The sequence below is a fragment of the Formica exsecta genome, unplaced genomic scaffold (assembly GCF_003651465.1).
Source record: "Formica exsecta isolate Colony F162 unplaced genomic scaffold, ASM365146v1 scaffold92, whole genome shotgun sequence".
In the NCBI taxonomy this organism is placed as follows: domain Eukaryota; kingdom Metazoa; phylum Arthropoda; class Insecta; order Hymenoptera; family Formicidae; genus Formica; species Formica exsecta.
The window spans coordinates 125,617-150,171 of NW_021853687.1; the positions used below are offsets into that span (position 1 = coordinate 125,617).

The window sequence follows — 24,555 nt, forward strand, 5'->3', positions numbered from 1 at the left end:
ATATATGTTCTTTAATAATTTCCATCTCGCTACAGTTCGCTATATATATCAATAATTTCAAAACTTACGATAAATGGCATATGCCTCATCCTGGAAATATGCTCCGCTTTCAACGCTCGGGAAGCACTGGCCGACATTGAAGGCTCTGCTGGTGGAGCCTACCATGTCGTAGACGTTTCCGTTAACTTTCAAGCCTCTAATACAACCCTTTAGAGTTTCCAGTTTGACAACTACTTTCTCTGGGATGGGCGTTCCGCCTTCCGGAAGTCCACCGATATACATCATGGATGCCAGACCGATCCTTCTCGGTACTTTGATGATACGTGGTGTTTGAGTATCCACCAGCAGAGTGAGTTTTCTCTCATCGTGACTGATGACGACGTGATGCCAATTGCCATCGTTGAATGGCGTCTTAAGCAACATCTCCTTTTTCGGTTTGCTCTTTATTAGCAGAAGAAGCTGTCCATCTCGAATGACCATCATCAGATAGTGTTTCAATCTCAGACCCTGCAAAATATACATTAGAAATTATAAGGAATTAATTAAGAAAAAATAAGATCGGAGAACTCTCATAAATTGTATGTGTACTTTGATAAAAAATTTATTGAAGATAAATTCAGTTTTAAATAAAATTATTAACTAATAATTACATATAACCCAACATTCTTACCGGAGTGATGAAGAGCAACCCATTGGGATAATACGTCCTAAAGTCGAATTCTATCGTGTACTTCTTTTCCCAAAATTTCTTAAAATTGAGATAGAGCTGCGTGTGACTGTGCGGCTTGTCGCCAAATTTCAGAGCGCCCGGTTCCAGCGAGTAATAAGGCACCTTCTGACAGCCTTCCGGTTGCGTGGACATTCCTCGGGACAATGATGCCGAAGGTGCGTAACTCGGCGTGTCTTTCCCCATACTCGGTCCCGGACGACCGATTAAAGCGTGATCGAAATTAACGGCATCGTCGAATCGAACGATTCTGAACCAATTAAATCAATCACATAATATATATATTATTTTTAAAATGCTACAATGAAGTAAAATGATAATTTTATAGTCAAATATAATAGTCGATACAAATTTTGTTTGTCATAATCACGTCAAGTTTTCAATGATTTATATTGATAATTATCTTTTATAATATAGAAGATAATTCTATAAATAATTACAAATAAAATTTAATTGGATTTAGCTTTTTGACTTACTCGTCGTTGAAAATTGCATCCTTGATAGCACCGTACAACGGTGTATTCGTGGCGACCATCTTGGTGTTATTGATAAGAGCCGGTAGTCCACCAAAGAAGAGTCCTCCATTCGAATCGGGAGCTTTGATCGCGATGCTGGTAGGTAATCTTCCTGCGGTCTGATATGCGTCATCGATCCTCAACTCTATCTCTTTCCTCTTCTTAATGACGGTGATTGAATGATACCTTCCATCGTTGAAAGTGTTGTTCGATTGGAGAACCAGTTCGCCTTTACCGGCATTCACGCGAACTTGCACTTGTCCATTGAGTATACAAACAGAGTAATAGCTGTCTCTCTGAAAAAGAAAAACAGGAACGCTTTCTTGACAATCTGTAATGTGCAAATAAATTTTGTTGCAAATAGAATTTTATTCTAAACTCCAATTTTTTTTTACAACAAGAAAAACCGAATGGTATTAACGTAATAATGAAGCCTTACTTTTGCTTCTTCTTTTGTATTAAGGTTGTCGCTTAATCTGTCTTCGTGACCCTCGAACGTGGAAAGAAGCAGCATAGCTGCCTCTTGCATGGTTCTGAAGGAAAAGCTCAGTACGGAGTGAATCTTTCGCAAAGCGAATGCGGAATGCTCGAGATATCCGTCTCCATAAAATCCGACAATCCTCAAAGGCTGCGTTAAAGAAATATACGTAAACATAAATTTGTTAACAAAATAAAACCAGTTTATATTTAATTATAATGACTCAAAAAATATCTTCTAAAGAAGTACGAAAATAGAAATGAATTCATTTTAAATATCTTAGACGAAAATTTGTACAATTTTTTGCTCTCTTTTAGCTTGATTATTATGCAAAACAGAAAATGGCAATGCTCACTTTATTACTACAACTGGGCTCCACCCCGTAATACTGTTCGGCCATCGGATCGTAGCCTTCCTGCACTACGATATTGGCCATGCATCCGAGGAACGACACCTGCGAGGGCAACATCAGCTTGTCGGCGCGGAAGCTCGGCGGCAGCCCGCCGATGTAATACTTGGCTTGCGCCAAGTCTGGAATGTCTTCCTTCTTGGGTTGCGGTGTAGGCGCACCGATTCGCTTGTCGTTATCGCCACCGATACTCAGACTGCACTTCTCGATGTTCTTGCGAACCTGATACTGCCGGAAGGCGTCCACCTTCGTCCAATTGCCGGTGTTGTACTTGTACGTCGAGGACATTTCCATACTGACGTTCCCACCGTAGCCAACGTGGAGAATCACTCTGCCTTCCCGCAGAAAGATCATGATGTGCTGATTCTGTTTATAACAAATGTAAAAAGTTGCAAAAATTGGATTATATTGCGCTATGTATATATAAATTGACGATTAAATTTAAATACATTCATACATCTTTGTTGATGGCCAGAAATAGCAATGCATTTTCATCGTATGTCCGAAAACTGATTGACACCCCAAACATATATTTATTGTACGGACCAGACGAGACTCTGTTCCTCACGGCATATCCCTCGCCGTTGAAACTGTAAGCTACATCATCTCTGGCATCTTCCACTCTACAAAACGGACGATTATATTTTATATAATTAGATTACTGAAAATATTTTGTTTGCGTATGTAAAAATGTCAATAGTATAAAATTTATTTAATTTAATTTATTATTTAATTCAATTTAATTTATTTAATTAATTAAATTAGATAGACGTAAATGCTAAAGAGAAATTGAATTAATAGCTTTCACAGCAAATTACCCTTCCACGCAAGCTTTGCAAGCCCTATCTGGCGCGGTCGTAATGAAATTCCAGAGACCGATATGTCTTCCGTCGAGGATCACCTGATGAATTACAACAAGAAAAACCGAATGGTATTAACGTAATAATGAAGCCTTACTTTTGCTTCTTCTTTTGTATTAAGGTTGTCGCTTAATCTGTCTTCGTGACCCTCGAACGTGGAAAGAAGCAGCATAGCTGCCTCTTGCATGGTTCTGAAGGAAAAGCTCAGTACGGAGTGAATCTTTCGCAAAGCGAATGCGGAATGCTCGAGATATCCGTCTCCATAAAATCCGACAATCCTCAAAGGCTGCGTTAAAGAAATATACGTAAACATAAATTTGTTAACAAAATAAAACCAGTTTATATTTAATTATAATGACTCAAAAAATATCTTCTAAAGAAGTACGAAAATAGAAATGAATTCATTTTAAATATCTTAGACGAAAATTTGTACAATTTTTTGCTCTCTTTTAGCTTGATTATTATGCAAAACAGAAAATGGCAATGCTCACTTTATTACTACAACTGGGCTCCACCCCGTAATACTGTTCGGCCATCGGATCGTAGCCTTCCTGCACTACGATATTGGCCATGCATCCGAGGAACGACACCTGCGAGGGCAACATCAGCTTGTCGGCGCGGAAGCTCGGCGGCAGCCCGCCGATGTAATACTTGGCTTGCGCCAAGTCTGGAATGTCTTCCTTCTTGGGTTGCGGTGTAGGCGCACCGATTCGCTTGTCGTTATCGCCACCGATACTCAGACTGCACTTCTCGATGTTCTTGCGAACCTGATACTGCCGGAAGGCGTCCACCTTCGTCCAATTGCCGGTGTTGTACTTGTACGTCGAGGACATTTCCATACTGACGTTCCCACCGTAGCCAACGTGGAGAATCACTCTGCCTTCCCGCAGAAAGATCATGATGTGCTGATTCTGTTTATAACAAATGTAAAAAGTTGCAAAAATTGGATTATATTGCGCTATGTATATATAAATTGACGATTAAATTTAAATACATTCATACATCTTTGTTGATGGCCAGAAATAGCAATGCATTTTCATCGTATGTCCGAAAACTGATTGACACCCCAAACATATATTTATTGTACGGACCAGACGAGACTCTGTTCCTCACGGCATATCCCTCGCCGTTGAAACTGTAAGCTACATCATCTCTGGCATCTTCCACTCTACAAAACGGACGATTATATTTTATATAATTAGATTACTGAAAATATTTTGTTTGCGTATGTAAAAATGTCAATAGTATAAAATTTATTTAATTTAATTTATTATTTAATTCAATTTAATTTATTTAATTAATTAAATTAGATAGACGTAAATGCTAAAGAGAAATTGAATTAATAGCTTTCACAGCAAATTACCCTTCCACGCAAGCTTTGCAAGCCCTATCTGGCGCGGTCGTAATGAAATTCCAGAGACCGATATGTCTTCCGTCGAGGATCACCTGATGAATACAGCCCGGAAGTCCGTTGGTAGCCATCAGTTCCGTCGGCCTTCTCTGCGATTTAGGAATACCTCCTATCCACACTCGATCTGCAGGTAGAACGTCGAAACGACCATACTCTGGGTTGGTCGAATTAATGACAGGAAGATACTTTCCGGATGTCGACGTCTGTCTATGCACGCTCAGCTTGCCTGTGTGTCGAGTTCTGAGGTTGTCAAAAAACATTTGATTATTTTGATTATTCGAGATTAACGTTGTGAGACATCACTTAATAATCTGTTAACTAATCTTTACGACGTTAAATAATTTGCTTGAAAATTGTTATTTACCTTTCAGCCTCGATCCGATACCAAAATCTGTCGTTCTGCAAATCGCCACTTTCGAGAATTTCAGGATGCGTCAGAATACCTGTACCACCACCGACGTTCCATAAAAATCGCACTCTTCTGTCAACTATTTCTAGAGCAACGAAATCGTCCTGCAAGAAATAAAAAAAAAGTCTTGGAACTTTACATATATTATATCATAATTTTCACTTATATTTCATCTTATTTGAATTGATAGATTAATATATTGTGTTATGATAAGCACGTACATTAATTCCGCTGGGCAAGTAAAACAGAGAACCTTCCTTACGCGCGGTTGGAAGCGCGAACGTCATCACGATCGATGTCGTTGCCGAAGGTTGCAACATCGTCGGTCTGTACGAACGGATACATTCCTTATCCTCCACCGATCTCAGAGAGACGCGAATCTGAAAGTGATACGTTATTTTAATATTTTATTAATTAAAAATTTAACAAATCCAAGACTCGCATAATATCTAGTATCTAGCATAGTATCTAGCAATCGATATGATAATGATAATTTACATAGAATCAATCTTATTTTAATTTGTATCAAATTACTCAAACAAAGGAAATAATGAATAGTTACCCCATCGGCGGTGTTTCGGGCCTCTGCAATTTTATCTTTGAGATTCTGCAGTTTTGTGGCTAAGGTATCGTTCCACTTGTCAAAGACGGCTTTTCGTTTCATCGCAGCATTGGATAAGCTTATTAGCTTCGCATCGGCTGTCTTAATATTGCTCATCGCTTCTGACACTAAAATTTATATATTTTCATGACATTATTTAGACCTTTTATCAAATCTTTACACAAGTATCTTTAGAATTATTTAATTAGCCAAATATGTATTAAGTCGAAACAAATATTACATTTTTCGCTGGCCAAGCTAATTTTTGAATCGCCTTCGCGTTTTAAATCCTGCAATTTCGGCTTCAGTCTGTCGGCGATGCCATGTTTGTAATCGTCAATCAGTCGTTGCGTGTCACTTACAGACTTCGTTACTTCGTCGTTCTCCTCCAAGATATTTAATAGATCCTCATGCACTGATAAAAAGATTTTTATTAATACAACATTGTTATTTAAAATTTCCTTTATACAGCAAGCATTGCTTTCTTGAAGTTTTTAAGATTATTGAATATATTGTAAAACACATATTTACATTTCTTGCTATTGCTCTGCAACTCTCGCAATTTCACATTTATCTCATTGTCGTTTATGCCAGTGCTGTTCAATGTATTCTTCAGCACGAGTACAGCTTGCTTCTGAGCCTCCAACTCGGCGTTTGCATTCTTGATAAGTTTATCGTGCTCTTTCGCTGTTTTCCATTGTTGCGAAGATTTGGCTAATACTTCCTTGGCATTGTTCAGTAGCGATTTCTGTCCCGAAGAGGGGAAAGCCTTGAGAAAGCATCTATATTACATTTATAGCCAACTCTCAAACTTTTATTATTACGTGATTAGAAACAGAAAATCAGAATTTGGAAGAAGAAAAATATAAAATTAATAATTATTATTTTCTAAACATAATCTTAACTCTTCTATAGTAAAATTTTATTTCAAAATATTTTATCTAAAATTTACTTTCTTTTTTATCAAAATATATTTCTAATATTGTAAATCTAGCAATTGTGTGTTTCCTCGAATTTCGTTTCCCGCGATAAAAAGTGGTGCGAAAATAAATTAATAAATACTGAACATCATTAAAATCAAAATATAACACAAATTTAATTTTATTATATAGCAAATTCTCTAAAAAATAAAAGGAGATTTCTCAATGCATATTGGCTTAAATCGAGAAAATTTGATTTGATCGAGGAAAATGAGAAAAATACTTCGTAAAACTCTAAGATTTAAAAATATCACTCTATCGTTTCTTACCTTTCCATGCACTTCTTCGGTAATTTCCTTGGCTGCCATCGCTGTGACTTTCGCCGCTCGCAGACCGTCGACGATGTTCTTGTAGGCTTGGCTGGCTTTCAGAGGACTCGCCGCGATGTCTCGCGTCTCGGCAAAGAGGCTGCTTGATAAAAAGTTGGACTTTATCGAATCGTCAACGCGTTGCTTTATTCGCTGTTGTCGCAATAATGATATTTTGGACTTAAAATACAAAGCAATTACCATTTGAATTAGTTATGCTGTCTCACCTGACGTACTGGTCGACGTAATTGGACAGATTTTTTGCGTGTTGCACCGCCGGCGCCACATATTTCTTGGCGTATTCGTAATTTAGTTGGTACTGGTGTTCCTCCTTCATAGTGAGTTCCTGCGTTGAATTCGCCAATTTGTCTCGCCAGTCCGACTGGTCCTAGAAATCGCGTGACAAACATGCCGATGGATTAAAAATATGCAATTGCTTATTATCGAAGATTTTCTCTATCGGTGCATTGATTTTTCCCGTCCATAATTTTATATCATTATTATAAATTATTTTTAAAATCACGAAAATATTTACATACTTGAATGTTATTTCCCGCGTCGATGAGCAAACCGAGAGCCTCATCAATGAGTTTCTTTCCATCGGATATCGATTCGTTCGTTCCGTCGTGCAACATTTCGATACGAGCGCACTGATTCTTAGTTTCAATGAATGTCTTGTTGATACGGTTGTACAAACCGTCGTAGCTAAACAGTGTTTCCATGGTGTTTTCTACGACTGTTCTCATGTCATCCAATTTTATCTCGTAATCTTTAGCGTCGTCCTGAGCGGCTGACAAGGGCTCAGTTGCGTCGTAAAGAGAATTTAACCATGCCACGTATTTGGTGACGGCACTATTAATAAAAGACATTGCTTAACATATTTATTAAAATTTTTTGTTTAATTAGAAAGGATAATACACTCACTCAAGGAAATTTTCCACCTCCATGACTCTCTGGGCTATATTGACAGATTTCAGGTGATTCAAGATCATCTTTCCCGTTTTTAAGGCCTTCTTGATTTCTATCCTCCTATTGTCATTGCTGTATTGATTGAGTTCCGAAGTCGTACCTGGAAAATCGGAAAAAAATGTGTTAAAAGAGTATTTTTATTACGACGCAATTTTTTAGTAATAATTAAAGCGAAATGTAATACCTTCTATATCTTTTTTTATATTGTTAAGCATAATCTTTCCGGTGAAAATATTATTTTTCAAGTCGCCACTCTTGATCTTCAAGGTATCGGCATATTTTGCACATTTGCTCATCTGCAATTAAAAGATAAGATGTATAAAACGGCTTATAAGAAAAATCGCGTAATTCGTTTTTCTTGAATTATATCATTACAATATTACATCTAGTAATATTACAATCACATACGTTTCTTAACATAACTTCAACATCTTCCGCAAGTTTCTTATAATCGTGCCAAGGTACAGTTTTCATTCTTTGCTGCAGACGAGTTCGTAGTTCCAGTTCTTTGAGATGTGTGGTGACGGTGGAGTCGAAATACGTCAATTCTTCCCACGGAGGTGGAATATATCCGTCTGCTATATGAGTCGTTCCCGCAGTCAATTCGTCAGACAGCGTTGCGACAGTATCAAGCAAAATTCCCGTGCAATTGTCATTGCATGCTAAACACAAAAATATAGTGTAATATAATAAAACGAGATAAGTGTACATTTACAGCAATTACATCGTCACAATCAAAAATTGATAAAACAAGACGTCAACAACATTTTATATAACTTTCATATTTCTAGGTTTATGAAGCTTCGTTTAACGTGGCAAAATCCTTTGTTAGCGAATAAACTTACAAGTGCAAACGTCATTTATGTAAACGTGACGATATGCCGTGCACTGGGAACAATCCCTGCCCGTAGAACCGGGCCTGCACTTGCACTGTCCTGTCTCGCCGTCGCAGGTGTCGCTCAAACTTCCTGCCAAGTTGCAACCGCACGGAACGCACTTGCCGTCCGGGAGACCAGGAGAGCCGTAATAGCCGTAGGCGCAACGTTCGCATTTTCTGCCAATGTAACCTGCGGCAAACAAAGTATAAAGAAAATAGAAAAGTAATAGATCCGTAGAAAACTAACATTTAGAATCTCAAAATTGAAAGAATCTATCAAATATTTTCGCGCGATAGAGATTCGTTCTTTTAAGATTTAAGATAAATTAAATAAAAATTTTTGTTCTATTATTTTTTATATCCTTGTTCACATACCTGGCTTGCAATGACAAATGGGTTCATTGTTTGCACGAATTACGCAAGTACTCGAAAATCTTTTGTCGACCTGCGGGCACGGACACGGCTTGCAGCCCCCGAACTCCGGATGACCGTAGAAACTGTCAGCGCAAACATTGCAGTGTGCACCAATCGTGTTTTCCTGGCAATTCTGCAACGCAAGAGTTTTCAACATTATATGAAAAATTACTCAAAGCTTATCTATTATATGTGTTTGTAAAATCTAAAATATTTACTTATGTATTTTTATATATAATAACTAGGAAAAAATCATTTACAGGATATTAAATAACCCCAATTTTTTTTAAACTTTGTTATAAAAATTACCTTGTCGCCTAGGAAAGAATCCGGCAATCTCCAATATAAAGGATAATTATAATAAAGATTTGGGGGCAATGTAACGTCACCATCGGATCCAGGAATTACAGAGAGGCCATTCGTCACGTTTAAGCCACCATTCACCGTTGGCAGTACGGTCGTGGAGCCAAAGGTCATTATCTATTTATTAATCACGCGATAACGAATATAAAATATATTTATCATTATAAAAAAGTGCAATGTGAGCTTACAAAAATAATTTAATTATATTAATTAATATGTAAATAACACGTATGCAATTATTCCGAAAAAAATGTATATAAGCCTGTAAACGATGCAGATTCGAAGGCTCTTCTATAAGAAATTTATCTTGTACCAACTCTAGCTCATCTCCTTGTATACTTGTCCCTTAGCACACTTCCTGTCGCGCTATCATCTCCATGAATAGCGTATACTTATAGGAAAATGTTAAAGTAATGCTTACCAAGCAATATCCCGTCTCCCTGTCGCACACGTCGGATCTCCCATTGCACTGGCAGCGCCTGGCTTGTCCGACAAGATCAATCACGATGGTGGATGTAGCAGTGGTGTTCTTGTACCACCTGTAAAAGCCAATGCTGGGATCCTGGCAGGATGTGCCGTTGTATTCCGAAGGACACTGGCAGATTTCCACTCCGATCGCCAACGGTGGCGAGTGCGTGGGCGTCAGGACGGCGGCGTCGAGAGATGTCTCCAAGAGTCTGAACGACATGTATAAAATAAGAAACGTTATCACAAATATCTTTATCACTTTCTTTCATTGTATATATTATGTACTGTTATTAGGATTTTTTTGTTTTTTATTTCCAAATTTTTATTACGAAATAAATGTATTGTAATTTATTTTATTCTCTCTATGATGTAATTATTTCTTCAATTATACGTACGTGGTTTTTGTAAACTCGCCATTGTCTGAGGCTTTAACAAGGATATACTGAAGATTCTGTAACGCAACCATTAGTAACTCCCTGGAGACTTTGTAATCCGGCCTGTTTTGTAATTGCCACAGCGACTCGTGGAATCTAAAATAATATTAGATATAAATATACCATTATGTTTTGCAATGTAAGAAATTAAGAATCCAGATTCTTACAGAAGTTAGAAATTAATTAGAAACTTTATATAATATGATATATTCGTCTAATTAAATTAATTTGCATTCGATAATGTATATTTCTCTTTTCGAAATTAATTGTACCGCATATTATTAAAAACTGCTAAATACCTGACTTCATAACGATTATCGTTCACCGGTAGATGTAAATAATATTCCAAGACAATCTTGTTATTGCCTTGCAACTGCACAATAGGATATCGAAGATTCGATCTCAAAGGTATCCCATTTTCCGTTAAGGTTTTAAAGCGTAGAAATCCTCCGTAAGAGACGACCTTAAAGTATGTCAATATGTCGTCTAACATTTTAAATAGTTCAGTCAAACAAGAAAATCGCATACCCTTGCATGGTATTTATAAAAATATTGACTTTAAAAAACTAGTGAATAAATTTGAATAAAAAAATTAAATTTAATAAATTAAATTAAATTAAATCTTTTTTTGCATTTCGCAAATTGCTTTTACAAAGACACAATGCTTAGAAGTGAAAAAAAAAATTACCTTGTCGCCTAGGAAAGAATCCGGCAATCTCGAATATAAAGGATAATTATAATAAATCTAAAATAATATTAGATATAAATATACCATTATGTTTTGCAATGTAAGAAATTAAGAATCCAGATTCTTACAGAAGTTAGAAATTAATTAGAAACTTTATATAATATGATATATTCGTCTAATTAAATTAATTTGCATTCGATAATGTATATTTCTCTTTTCGAAATTAATTGTACCGCATATTATTAAAAACTGCTAAATACCTGACTTCATAACGATTATCGTTCACCGGTAGATGTAAATAATATTCCAAGACAATCTTGTTATTGCCTTGCAACTGCACAATAGGATATCGAAGATTCGATCTCAAAGGTATCCCATTTTCCGTTAAGGTTTTAAAGCGTAGAAATCCTCCGTAAGAGACGACCTTAAAGTATGTCAATATGTCGTCTAACATTTTAAATAGTTCAGTCAAACAAGAAAATCGCATACCCTTGCATGGTATTTATAAAAATATTGACTTTAAAAAACTAGTGAATAAATTTGAATAAAAAAATTAAATTTAATAAATTAAATTAAATTAAATCTTTTTTTGCATTTCGCAAATTGCTTTTACAAAGACACAATGCTTAGAAGTGAAAAAAAAAATTACCTTGTCGCCTAGGAAAGAATCCGGCAATCTCCAATATAAAGGATAATTATAATAAAGATTTGGGGGCAATGTAACGTCACCATCGGATCCAGGAATTACAGAGAGGCCATTCGTCACGTTTAAGCCACCATTCACCGTTGGCAGTACGGTCGTGGAGCCAAAGGTCATTATCTATTTATTAATCACGCGATAACGAATATAATAAAATAAATATCATCTAACAATATTTATCAATTTTTGTAATCAAAATTTTTGAATTAAAATAAATCCTACTGTTCATTTATAAGAATATAATAAGATGAATATCATTTAATAATATTTATCAATTTTTATAATCAAAATTTTGTACGATTAAAATCAATCTTACTGTTACATCACTGGCTGATTCATTGATGTAAAGAACGCGAGGATGTGTTAATCTGCGTTGACCCCAACTGAGTCCAGCCTGCTGACACAGTGTGCTTCTTCCGAAGCAGAAGCACTCGGTACATCCTCTAGCGTTATTTACCGCAAGACCGAACGTGCCTTCTTTGCATTGATTGCACTGTCGCCCAACGACCAATTCCTTGAAAATTATATTTCGTTAATGCGTTTCTCAGATACATCATTCGAAAGCAAATATGCATATTTTTAAAGTTTGGTATTTATTAATTAAATTTTTGTAAAAATCAATATTTCGTTGAACGGAAAATAAAGATTTTTACTTTGCATCTTTTCACTACTTATACTCGTATAAGTTGATGTATTACATTTTATAGAAATTCATAAATTATTAGAAAAAACTATTAGAAAAAATTCATAAATTTTAAAAAAATCAGCTGTATTTTTAATATTTTTTTTCTATAATCCTTAATGATTTCAACGAATAATTTTCGTCATTCAACCAAAAAAATCAGGATGAAATAATACGCTAGTTTCAAGCATACCTTACATTATCGAAAGAGAATTATTCTCTAGTTATTTAAAATTATTCTATTCTGTCATTTCTCTTTCTTTTAATTTGCTTTTTTTAACAGGGTGTCTATCCAAAGCTTGTAAAAAAATTCTCTGACAATGAGAATTTCCTCATTTTTCAGGTAATTTGTTCAAAATTCCAGGGAAAATTAGAGAATTTTTAGATAAAACTTTTTAAAATAAGTTTATTTTGTGTGCGTTTTTTAATGCTTTTCATTCATATAAAGGAAAAATAAACCCCTTAAATTTTTAATATTAAATTTAAAAATGTACTGAAAAGAAATGAATGACTTTTGTAAGATAAGCATTTTTCATTTGCATAATATTTTCATTTTCTATCATTAATTGTAAGAATTACAATAAAAAATGTATACTCACTATTGTGTATTCAGTATTTTTTGCTATGACAATGAACATTATATGAACATATTTGAAACATATAATTCACAATCATTGGCCAATCAGATTGTCAATGCTTGCAATATAAGAACAAAATGATCAAAGAGAGAATTTTTGAAAAAATTCCCTGAGTTCGAATAAAATTCCATGAGAATTTCCTGATTTTTCAAGATAAAAACCAAATCCCTGAGAATTCCAGGTTTTCTAGGTTTTTCCAGAGAGTAGACATTCTGTTTTAATTTCAGTCTTTTTTTAAACATATTGATAATAAACTTCGCTCTTTTGGTCTCACCTTGCAGGGACACTGCCCCTTATCGTCGCACTCGCAGACACCGTCCTGGCACTGCGTTGTCCCGGCGACGTTACAGCCGCAAGGCCGACACCTCGGATAACCGTAGTAACCTCTGGCGCATCTTTCGCATCTGAGCCCGTCGTAACCGATCCTGCAGGGGCACTGACCCTGATGATCGCATTGAGATCGCGTGGCGCCCAATGTGCACGCGCAGGGTCTGCAGCCGATTTGTGGCACCAGATCCCACGCGCCGGGTCTGCACCGGTCGCAATGCTCGCCGTACGTCAGGTGGGGACATACGCAACGACCGGTGTCGGGGTCGCACACGTGACCAGGACGCACGCACGGATCGCACACTGTAAAGCAATCGAGATTTTTCTCGTTCGTTCTCTCAATCCAGCGAGATTTTATGGAAGGGAGGAATACAGGTGTAGCGCACAGTTGGGTGTCTCAGAATCAGCGGAAAGTGTGAAATTAAAGATGTAAATAGAAAAAAAACAAGCCTCGTTTTTTTTTCAGATATTTAATATATCTTTTTATTTTGATTACTGCATATTGATTTTTCATTATTTTTAACTTTTTAGATGATAGATTTGAATTAACCATTATTATTTCAAATGTAGTTCGCATTCCAATTGGCTATACAATTATGTAATTACTATTTTTAATTAGTTAAAAAGATTTCGAAAAAAATAAATTAGAAATTTAAGAACTTTAGTTTTTTTATTGTGTTAATAAAAAATATAAAGAAAAATAATATTATATTAAAAAAAATAATAATGAAAGAAAAACTTTTTTTTTTTTTTTCAATGAAAAAACATTTTTTTTCAACTGTTCTTTTCTATTAGAAAAAAAACATTTTTTTACATCTTTATGTGAAATATTATTGTTTGTTCAAATTTCTAATTGATTTAATATGTATGTGTGTCGATATATTTTATCAAATATAAAAAAGCGTAAAAATAGTCAAATTATTCACCGCCAAATTAAGGATTAAAAAAATATATTATTAACATAAAATTTGTATGTAATTTAAGAAATTGCAAGATATACAAATTATCAGGTATTTGAAGTAAGAGACACCACGTTAATTAAACGAATGTTACTTTAAAAAAATGATCTGACTTACGTTGACAACCGTTCGATGAAAATCCATAATACCCAGAGAGACAACTGTCACAGCGCAAACCATTTACACCCGGCTTACAATAACATCGTCCTGTGTCGCTGTGACAGGAGGTGTTGTAGGATCCTATGGAATCGCAGCCGCAAGCCGTGCAACCCGCCCCCGTTGTCAGACCCCAATAACCAATCTAAATAAATTATAATTCGATAATTAAAAATACCCTCCCCGAGTTGCAAAAGGATCGGTATAAATAGTCAATTTATTATTATTTTAAAAACTTTGCGTATTTTTTTTGTTTATGAAATGCAATTTTGAAAAAGAGAATTATCTCTCAGTATAACTAAATTAAAATCTAATTATCATATACAGGGTGTTCTAAGTCAAGTCAATGAAACTTTAGGGTCTTATAGGAAATTGAATTTGGAACAGAAAAGTTCCTATAAACATAGATCCGGAAACGCTTCTTTAAAAAGTTACAGCTGATAAACTCTCTGTAAATAATTAATTATGATGAAAACTTAATAAGAACATTTTTATGTTTGCATTTGCAATGTTTGCACTACGAATGTAATGTTTACACAAAGACCATCGAAAGGTGACTTTTTCAAGTTTCTGCTTTTTTCGTTGTTTTGAGCTTATATTCTTTTGAACGCCTTATCAGAATTAAATAAAATTGATGTAATTTAGTTTGTAATTTAATTACTAATCAGATTTATTTCGTTACTTTTTTTTAATGAATGAAAGGTTCTGAAATTATTTTTAAAAATCATCAAAACACGTGATTTTTCGAAGTTTATTAGCTATAACTTTTTAACGAAGCGTTTCCGGACCTATGTTTACTGGAATTTTTTTGTTCCAAATTCAATTTCCTATAAGACCCTGAAGTTTCATTGACCTGGAATATTCAGTATTATGCCAATGTTGCGAAGAATCTATCGTGCGATTTGACTTATTCACTGATTCCGATAACGAATAATACGATCTACATATCATGTCTAAAATATAATATTATTTTTCTTTATATTTTTTTGTCAACATATAAATATAATATTATTTTTCTTTATATTTTTCTTGTCAACATAATAAAAAAAAAAAAATAAAGTTCTTATATTCTTAATTTATTTCTTTTGACATTTTTTTACTTAATTAAAAATAGTAATTACATAACTATCTAATAACCAATTGGAATGCGAGCTATATTTAAAATAATAATAGTTAATTCAAATCTATCATCTAAAAAGTTAAAAATAATGAAAAATCAATTTGCAATATTCAGTATTATGCCAATGTTGCGAAGAATCTATCGTGCGATTTGACTTATTCACTGATTCCGATAACGAATAATACGATCTACATATCATGTACGATTATATCTGGCGATACTCCATCATAGATCAATAAATTTTTTTTTCGAAACTTGATACAGTTGCATTAAGAAAAGCAACGCATTTGTCTTCGCTACTAGATGCCTGTCTAGATAATGTAGCTACGTTACAGATCACCGAGTTTATCTTAATCGGTATTCAATATTGTATTACCAACTTGATTCTCTCTCTCTTTTTCCCTCTCCTCTTTCTCTGACCTGAATCTTATAATATTACACACGATTTATTTAAACATGCAATGTGATTCGCAAGTTGAAGATTACCTTGCATTCGTCGCATTGTCTACCGATAACTTGCGGTTTGCACTGACATTGCCCGGACACGATGTCGCAGGTTGAGCTCGCGGAGCCCAAGTTATTGCAGCCACATCCTGCAATCATAAAAAAAATATTGCCTGTTAAAAATAATAATCAATCCTCCTTATCTTTTCTTTTTTAGAGAGTAATCCATCCGTTTTATAAATACGATTAAATATTTTTAGATAATAACTAAAAAGAAATCTGTCATAATAAATCAAAATCACGAATTTTCATCCGTGAAAAATTGTTCTTTCCGGAAAATGATGATATCATCTTTAAAATATTATTCCCATTCAAATGTCGACGATTTCTGAATGACAATAATTTGTATTGTTTCATTGTAACGTCTATGTTTTAACGTTCAACGAAGGGGATGCTAGAGAAGATTTTCAAAGCGACGAGAGCCGTAATTAAATGATCATCGAGACAGGCGCCGACAAGTGCCGACAGCGGTCTCATTAATAATTCATATAGGCACCATTCTCGCATTCGCGCTAATTACACATTACTAACAAACGTTTGCGCTGCGTCTCTAATCGATTTGCGCGGCGCGAAATTCTTTCGGGGCCGTTGCGCGATAAGAGTTCTCGGCCGCACGTGCACGAGCCGACTTTGTCCGGCTCGGTCACGTGCGAGCGACGACATTTATGCGGCATCGAGCGGATTTTGCAATTAGCGATGCCGTCGTCGAGCGCCGGCATTGTATTCAAATGCAGCAGACGACGACGTCGGCTGTCGTTCACGGCCCGCGTAATGCCACGGAAATAATAAATTATGCATGATCGCATTGAGAGGGTATCACGGTCGTCTGTCGCGTAGCGATTCCCCGATTAACGACAGCCCTTACAAAGGGATTACGCGCGAGAATTGATTCCGTGACGCAATCGCGTGTTTACACGCCGATTGATTAAATAATACCTCAGGTAGAGATGTAAAAAAACCGTCTTTTTTTTTTCTAATAGAAGAAACCAGTTGACAAAAATTTTCAATGAAAAAAGAAAACAAATTTTGCTTTTCTTTATTATCTGAAAAAAAATTTGAAAAAAGGTGTTTTTTTTTTATATAAAAAAACCGTTTTTTGTATAAAGAAAGTTTTGTTTTCTTTTCTATTTATATCTCTACCTCAGAGACATGCATGCGTGATTATTATGAACAATACAAAATTGAGATAACTGACGTGCCTTATTTGTGAAGTATACAATTGAAATTATTTGTGTGCATATTTTTCAAACATTTCTCTTTTCAAGAGTGTACTCTCATCCAGCTTTTCTTAAAAAATTGTTTTTAAAAATTATAAATGCTATTAATTTTCATATGTTTGACTAAGGATTATATCAATCTTATTGTGTAAGCCAATTGCACAATGTATGACATAAACATCCGAGACAAATGAATAATTTCGTCTCGCGGTGTTTCTCTGTTGCATGTCAATTCCGATCAATCATGTCACGCGGGACATTATTTCCCACAGATTGTGTATAATAGCTCTTACGTCATTGAATAATAATTGTACAGGGAGTGTATGGCTGCGATGTAGCTTTGCAAAGTACTATTGAGACATTAGATCCGATTGAATCGAAAGTTTAATTTGTTAGGCGTTAAATATTGAATGAAAAGATAAAATTCCAGACAAATTCTTTTATATTCTTATAGCTTCTTACATGCAGTCCACATAAGTTATTCTCCTTTTTTTTTTTGACAGATGTAAAATGATTAATGGCAGAAATACGAGTTCTATGAGAAATCAATAAAAATTGATGTAACGTATCAAGGAACTGGCAATTGCTGTCGGCATTCTAAAGAAACACACACGTGCAAATGCCTCATACTAACTCACATTCCATCATGAGTTGAATAATTAGCCGAGCGTTTCAACAATTCTAAGGATCAATTAACGATCCAATAATCAAACAAGATACAATAATATCGCGTTGTCACGTATTTATTTACTATCCTTTAATTTTACTTCAGGAGGATTTTAATTCATTCTCTTTTTTTAATTCCATGCTCTACAATTTTTATCTCATGGTATTTTCCGATAAACCTGATAATTTTAGTGTTATTTTAAATTTTTTGGTGAAAATTTATTTGTTCCTTGTTTTACGTTTTTCTTTAAAACGAAGTAAAAACGAGCAAATCTCGAAAGGATTTTTTTTTTTAATTTATCGATTTCCCACAAGCTCACGAAGTTTTGACATTTAATTTTGGGACACCCTGTATATGATCATCTTACCAATTAATTTTTACGACAGAACAGACACCAGGACTCTGTTGACGATGTCTAAAATGCATTTCAAGATGCAAACAGGAATGCTCATAATAACATCGATGTTATCGGTAAAAGCTTAAAAATCGAACGGTATCTGATTAAATTTTAGCTGACTCACTTCAGTTCACACGACGAAAGAGTTGAAGCATTCCATATTTCTTCGCATAAGCCGCGTACGTACGATATAAAAATTTAAATCAGCTATATTATATGACATTGGTTACCTGATATGAAAATTTCAACATTCTTGGATGTGCGGAAAACGAGGCGCGACTTTTAATTATAATGTATCTCGTCGCACCATATGCTCGCTTTAACATGTTGGTTTAACGAGCAGAGACGTTATTATCCGCGTGAAATTATCTCTGCCAACGTACCGATTCTCACTTCGAGAATAACGCGGGATGCGATTTGAATAATTATCATGCGGCGCAGATTTATGTCATGTAATGATGTGTTAAGTATTTTCCGCGAACGTGCAATCGGGAGCTGTCACACACGTGGCACGTATTAATTTTGCGCGTCGAGTTATTACGCACGTGTCGCCGGAGAGACTTTTATACTGCAAATTTAGAAAAAATACAGATAGTGACAGTAACAAGCCGCTTTAATCAGACGCAATTGCATTGGCTATATACAAGTTGTTCTATGCGCTTATCTTGTTTTAAAATTTAATAGTTCTCCAAAAAATCTCATGCGTGATGTTTTTGACATAAGAGATATTTCTTGTATTATTACGATAATTACATTTCCTTGTCATATTTACACGTTAAATATTGTATAATGTATAAAATTGTATTGTTTTTTGCTACTTTATTCATTTTCTATTTTGTCCTTCGCGCTTCTCTCGCTAAGAAATATTTTTTATATAAATATTCCAATAAGAGTAACGTCGACATGTGGACCGAACATGGCAAGTTGACAAGCGAGATTTGTTAACTATGACTTATTATCGCATTTGTTCGCGGCAAAATTATAGCAGACTGCGCCTTGAAAATGTCGGGGAGCATATAAAATAAACTGCTAAAATTTTGTTTTGCGTCATACGGGAACGTTTATATCTATTAGACGTCAAAAACAGGACGCATTTAATAATCTAGATATAGCGGCAATTAAAGAGAGATGCTCCGGTTGATTGTCAAATAATCACACGCGATTGAAGACTTTATTATAAAATTGAAGCTTTGGAAATAATACAGGTACTATATTTCGTTTTTGTTCCTGTCTGCTTTTAAAACTCATTCTACGTGACATATATTATAAGTCGAGGATGTCGAGCCGGGACGCGAAAATGCGATTTTCACGCGACGCGGGATTAAAGTGAAGTTTCCGCTTATAATGGAAACAAATTCGCACAGGCGAGGGGGGATTAAAGCCTCGTTAGGGCAAATATAGTGGTGGCGCGACGTATGATTAATTCAGACAGCGCGAGCGGCGGCTATCGCGCGCATAAATAATGATCCCGTGTCTCTAATCCCGCCAGGCATTCAGATATTCGCAGATGAATAAGTGTCCGCGTTCTCATTGCACAAAAGCGACAGGATCGAGTCTGCGTGCGATCGCTAATCGTGACAAATACACGTCGTCCTTTGAACACCGTCAAGTCGCACGCAGCAAGGTTTATTAATTATAACGATCTGATTCGAGTCTTAATGTCGGCTCGATCCTGTCCGCGATTCGAGAATGAAATCACTGCGCGGAGAGTAAATTTATCCAATTATTAAAATACACGTCCAGACAATTAGAGAATTATATCTAGTATATGTGCCTGGTAATTAACGTTCTTAATTCAAGGCATTTATGATTCATTATCCAGGGTGTCTATCCAAAGCTTGTAAAAAAATTCCCTAAGAATTCCCTTATTTTTCAGGTAATTTATTCAAAATTCCAGGTAAAATCAGAGAATTTTTAGATGGAACTTTTTAAAATAAATTTTCTTTTTTGTATGCATTTCTTAATGTTTTTCACTCATACAAAGGAAAAATAATCTACTTAAATTTTAAATATTAGATTTAAAAATGTACCGAAAAAAATTGAATGACTTTTGTAAGATAAGCATTTTTCATTTGCATAATATTTTCATTTTCTATCATTAATTGTAAGAATAACAATGAAAAATGTGTATTCAGTATTTTTTGCTATGATAATGAACATATAATCAAAAAGAGAAAGATATATATTTATAATATATTTGAAACATATATAATTCACAATCATTGGCCAATCAGATTGCCGATGCTTGCAATATAAGAACAAAATGATCAAAGAGAAAATTTTTGAAAAAATTCCCTGAGTTCGAATAAAATTCCATGAGAATTTTCTGATTTTTCAAGATGAAAACAAAACCCCTGAGAATTCCAAGTTTTCTAGGTTTTCCCAGGGAATAGACAACTTTTTATCGATATCACAACGACCAAATAAATTTTTTCTTTTCCTTATTAAAAAGATATAATTTTGACACGAATAATTTCTAAAGTATATATAATTTTGTAAAATGAAATATAAAATAAAAATATGGAAGAAAAAATGCAAAGAGTTTTGTTTATAAAAGAAAAACCAATCTTATATAAAAATTTTATAGCTCTTTAAAGGAAACAATAAGATAATTCGCATCCTATGCTGTGCTCTATATCTCGCGAAGTGTCGCAATAGGAGGCAGAAGATATGAGTATGATTGCGCGGAAATTAATAATGAGCGACGCATCAAGCTCATAATCTCGTCATTTATAAACAAATGGTTCGAGCCTTCTTTGAGCTACGACCGCGTCTCTCGTCAGGCTATTTCGAAGGTAGCAGTAAACGATACTTGACCGGAGTTGCCGATTTATTGGTCGATAAATTGCACGCTATTACCGTCTGCTCGGCGGAGACGCGTTCGTTAAAGATCGTCCTGCCGATTCGTGAACTGCGAGAACGTGTTTTTCAATTATCGCAGAATCCCACCGAGTCAGAAAAATCTTACGCATAATACGAATGACTGATCGATTGAAATCCCGAGATTGATGGGCAGAGCTGATCGTAAATTCTAATAATAGATTCCACGAAATTTAAAGTCAATATCTCATCGAACAAGAAAATTATGAAAAAATCAAGTCTGTTTCAATTTAATTAAGCAATAAGAATTTATTTTTTAACTAAAATAAGGATTCATATAAATAAGAATAAATATGAATAAAAAATAAGAGGATTTACTTTTTGATCAAAATTAAAATTATATAATTTTAAAACACTATCGACTTACAATATATGTCACGTAGAATGAGCTTTAAAAGCAGACAGGAAAAAACGAAATATAGTACCTGTATATCCAAAGCTGCAATTTTATAATAGAGTCTTCAATCGCGCGTGATTATTTGACAATCAACCGGAGCATCCCTCTTTAATTGCCGCTATATCTAGATTATTAAATATGTCCTGTTTTTGACGTCCAACGGATATATACGTTCCTGTATGACGGAAAATTTTAGCGGTCTTTATTTTATATGCTCTCCGACGTTTTCAAGGCGCAGCCTGCTATAATTTTGCCGCGAACAAATGCGATAATGTCATAGCAAACAAGTCTCGCTTGTCAACTTGCCCTGTTCGGTCCGCATGTCGGCGTTGTTCTTATTGGAATACTTGTCATGCAAATCGGGGATGTTTATGCGGTGATCCATAATAAACGCCATTTTAGTACCTGTTTGTATTTATCTCGCACGATATTTTTTTCGCGATTGATATCCAATTAAGTTGATTGTCGCAAGTTTGAATAGCAAAATTTTAAAGACGAGAGCGTTGTAATCTTGCAGTAAAGAAAGGATTTTTTTATTTTATAATGGACCAACTCATAATTCTTTACTCACATTGTGAATTTGTAATCAAATAAATCTGTAACCAAAGCAGAGAAAATTATATAATAAATATATCGTGCACATCAGTGATGATATTTTTCATGATGATAAAAATAATTTTAATTTATCAAAAATGTGAATTGATAAAAATCTATTAAATTAAGAGAATACAATATCGAATTATTCTGTATACTTTCTGCATCCGTAAATTCGCGCAGTGATGTTTAAAGGTTTTTAAAAAATGTTTCTTCTCTTCAAAATAAAATATTATTTATATAAATATAATTAAAATATCATATACTATATACAGGATGTTCCAGATCAGGTCAATGAAACTTTAGGGTCTTATAGGAAATTGAATTTGAAACAAAAAAGTTCCTATAAACAGGTCCGGAAACGCTTCGTTAAAAAGTTATAGCTAATAAACTTCGAAAACTCACATCTTTTGATGATTTTTAAAAATAACTTCAAAACCCTTCATTCATTTGAAAAAAATAACGAAGTAAATCTGATGGGTAATTAAATAACAAACTAAATTACACCAATTTCATTTAATTCTGATAAAGCATTAAAAAAAAAATAAGCTCAAAACAACGAAAAAAGCAGAAACTTGAAAAAACCACCTTTCGATGATCTTTGTATAAACACTACATTCGTAGTGCAAACATTGCAAATTCAAACATAAAAATGTTCTTATTAAATTTTGATCATAACTAATTACTTACAGAGAGTCTATTAGCTATAACTTTTTAACGGAGCGTTTCCGGACCTATATTTATAGGAACTTTTTTGTTCCAAATTCAATTTCCTATAAGACCCTGAAGTTTCATTGACCTGACTTAGAACACTCTGTATATTATATGTTTACACGTCAAGAGTTAAAATTTACATTAACCTTTAGAAATATTTAATGTAATTACAGTCTAGAGTGCTACGTAAGTGAAATGCAATTTTATAGTAAAGACGATAACAATCGCAATGATATTGCGCTTCTAAAAGCATACGTGCATCAAGAATCATGTTTTATACTTGTATATTGTGGACAGGCGCAATTACGTTCGGCCAGAAATGGCAGGCAACAGAGCGCGCCCGTTTAAACGTCACTTCTTATGCAAATCGGGGCAATCTTTACGGTGATCGACGGTAAATCTGCTTTAGAATTTAAGTAGCTGTTTGTACATACTCCGGGCGCGTTGCTCACGGCGATTTTACTGCAGTTGCTGAAAGTGTCTTGACGTTAACGATGTTATAAAAGGCATTTTTACTGATGCAGAATCGGCTTAGCCGCCTTTTTTAACCAATGTGCAAGAAAATACCGAGCAAACGTACGAAGCCAAAAATAAGAAGACTCGCGAGGTGACCAATTTTCGCTTCTTCAAATCGTGCAGAGGGATCTTTACATAACAAAGTAAAATACATTTCGCGCGAGCTATCTGCGGGCAAATCTGACATTTTCATACAGAATCTCTTTCATAGCATCTCATCAACATTCTTAGAAATAAATCATACATTGCACGATTTTAATATCATCATATTTAATAAGGATGCGGCGCGATAGGAATATTCTCTTAATAGCTTTATTGCGTGAATTAAAGTCGCTGTGTGATGGAATTATTATAAATTCGGTGAAAAATGCCGTTTATTGCTCTCGATGATCGTTGCAGGATATAATAATCGCGCAATTATACTATCGCTGAAATAACATTTACAATTTTTAATCGCGACATTAAATTCCTTCCACCGGCGTGCGTCTTCATCGCAACCAAGGATATTAATTATTAAACGCATCCAGCCTTCTGAGCCTCGTTACGGACATTGTGTCTGCTGCGACGATAATGAACAAGTTTGCGTTAAAAAAATTTTGTTGTAATTTCCACAGATAAATATTAATCCATCGTAAAGCGACGCTTAAACTTTGACGTCCTTTAAAATCCAGTCGGATTTATCTTGTACGCCTTTATCTGGTAAATTTATACGGAATCTGTTTCATGCTCGCTATGCAAATTCATAAATTTATGTGGCAATTTTTTAACTTATATTATATTGTCCGCTATGATAAATCAAGAGAAATTTTCTTGACACTTTAAAATGCTTCCTTTATTTTACTATACAATAAATCCGTGTTGAAAACTCTTAAGCTATCAGAGTAGATATTTCGCTTCTCTCTCTATAATAATCCAGAAAAATCTCTTGCAAATTTTTTTTTGTTCTGAAAAGAGAAGCAAAAAAATATGCATTCAATTTTTTCATGAATGCATTTGGCAAGCATTTATTCTTCGATCGATCGTGTAACACAATCGAATTGATTATGTTAAAGCAAATGAACCGTCATCGTGCGAAAGAGGCGGATCCGCCAATCTTTAAGCGCATCACACTTTATGAACGCATCCATTGTCGAAAGTGCGTATGAAAGAAAAAAAAGAGCAGGAATATCATATTTG

At 34.7% G+C, this 24,555-nt stretch overlaps 1 protein-coding gene across 1 annotated transcript in view; it reads right to left on the bottom strand.

Annotated features, from left to right (window-relative positions):
• LOC115245157 (laminin subunit alpha-1-like) overlaps positions 1-24,555 on the bottom strand; it is an 84,938-nt gene that overhangs the window by 1,469 nt on the left and 58,914 nt on the right. The window contains exons 2-30 of the mRNA XM_029823299.1: positions 15,980-16,086; positions 14,335-14,518; positions 13,206-13,561; positions 11,928-12,125; positions 11,561-11,731; positions 11,172-11,335; positions 10,185-10,319; positions 9,743-9,998; positions 8,920-9,091; positions 8,513-8,734; positions 8,076-8,329; positions 7,852-7,963; positions 7,623-7,767; positions 7,238-7,550; positions 6,926-7,086; positions 6,660-6,798; positions 5,942-6,179; positions 5,652-5,825; positions 5,372-5,538; positions 5,031-5,189; positions 4,765-4,913; positions 4,436-4,640; positions 2,948-3,030; positions 2,587-2,752; positions 2,076-2,495; positions 1,682-1,870; positions 1,204-1,538; positions 671-977; positions 69-507 (exon numbers count right to left, since the gene is read on the bottom strand). Of these exons, the coding sequence (XP_029679159.1) occupies positions 69-507; positions 671-977; positions 1,204-1,538; positions 1,682-1,870; positions 2,076-2,495; positions 2,587-2,752; positions 2,948-3,030; positions 4,436-4,640; positions 4,765-4,913; positions 5,031-5,189; positions 5,372-5,538; positions 5,652-5,825; positions 5,942-6,179; positions 6,660-6,798; positions 6,926-7,086; positions 7,238-7,550; positions 7,623-7,767; positions 7,852-7,963; positions 8,076-8,329; positions 8,513-8,734; positions 8,920-9,091; positions 9,743-9,998; positions 10,185-10,319; positions 11,172-11,335; positions 11,561-11,731; positions 11,928-12,125; positions 13,206-13,561; positions 14,335-14,518; positions 15,980-16,086 (6,120 nt within the window). The remainder of the gene's footprint in view (positions 1-68; positions 508-670; positions 978-1,203; positions 1,539-1,681; positions 1,871-2,075; positions 2,496-2,586; positions 2,753-2,947; positions 3,031-4,435; positions 4,641-4,764; positions 4,914-5,030; positions 5,190-5,371; positions 5,539-5,651; positions 5,826-5,941; positions 6,180-6,659; positions 6,799-6,925; positions 7,087-7,237; positions 7,551-7,622; positions 7,768-7,851; positions 7,964-8,075; positions 8,330-8,512; positions 8,735-8,919; positions 9,092-9,742; positions 9,999-10,184; positions 10,320-11,171; positions 11,336-11,560; positions 11,732-11,927; positions 12,126-13,205; positions 13,562-14,334; positions 14,519-15,979; positions 16,087-24,555) is intronic.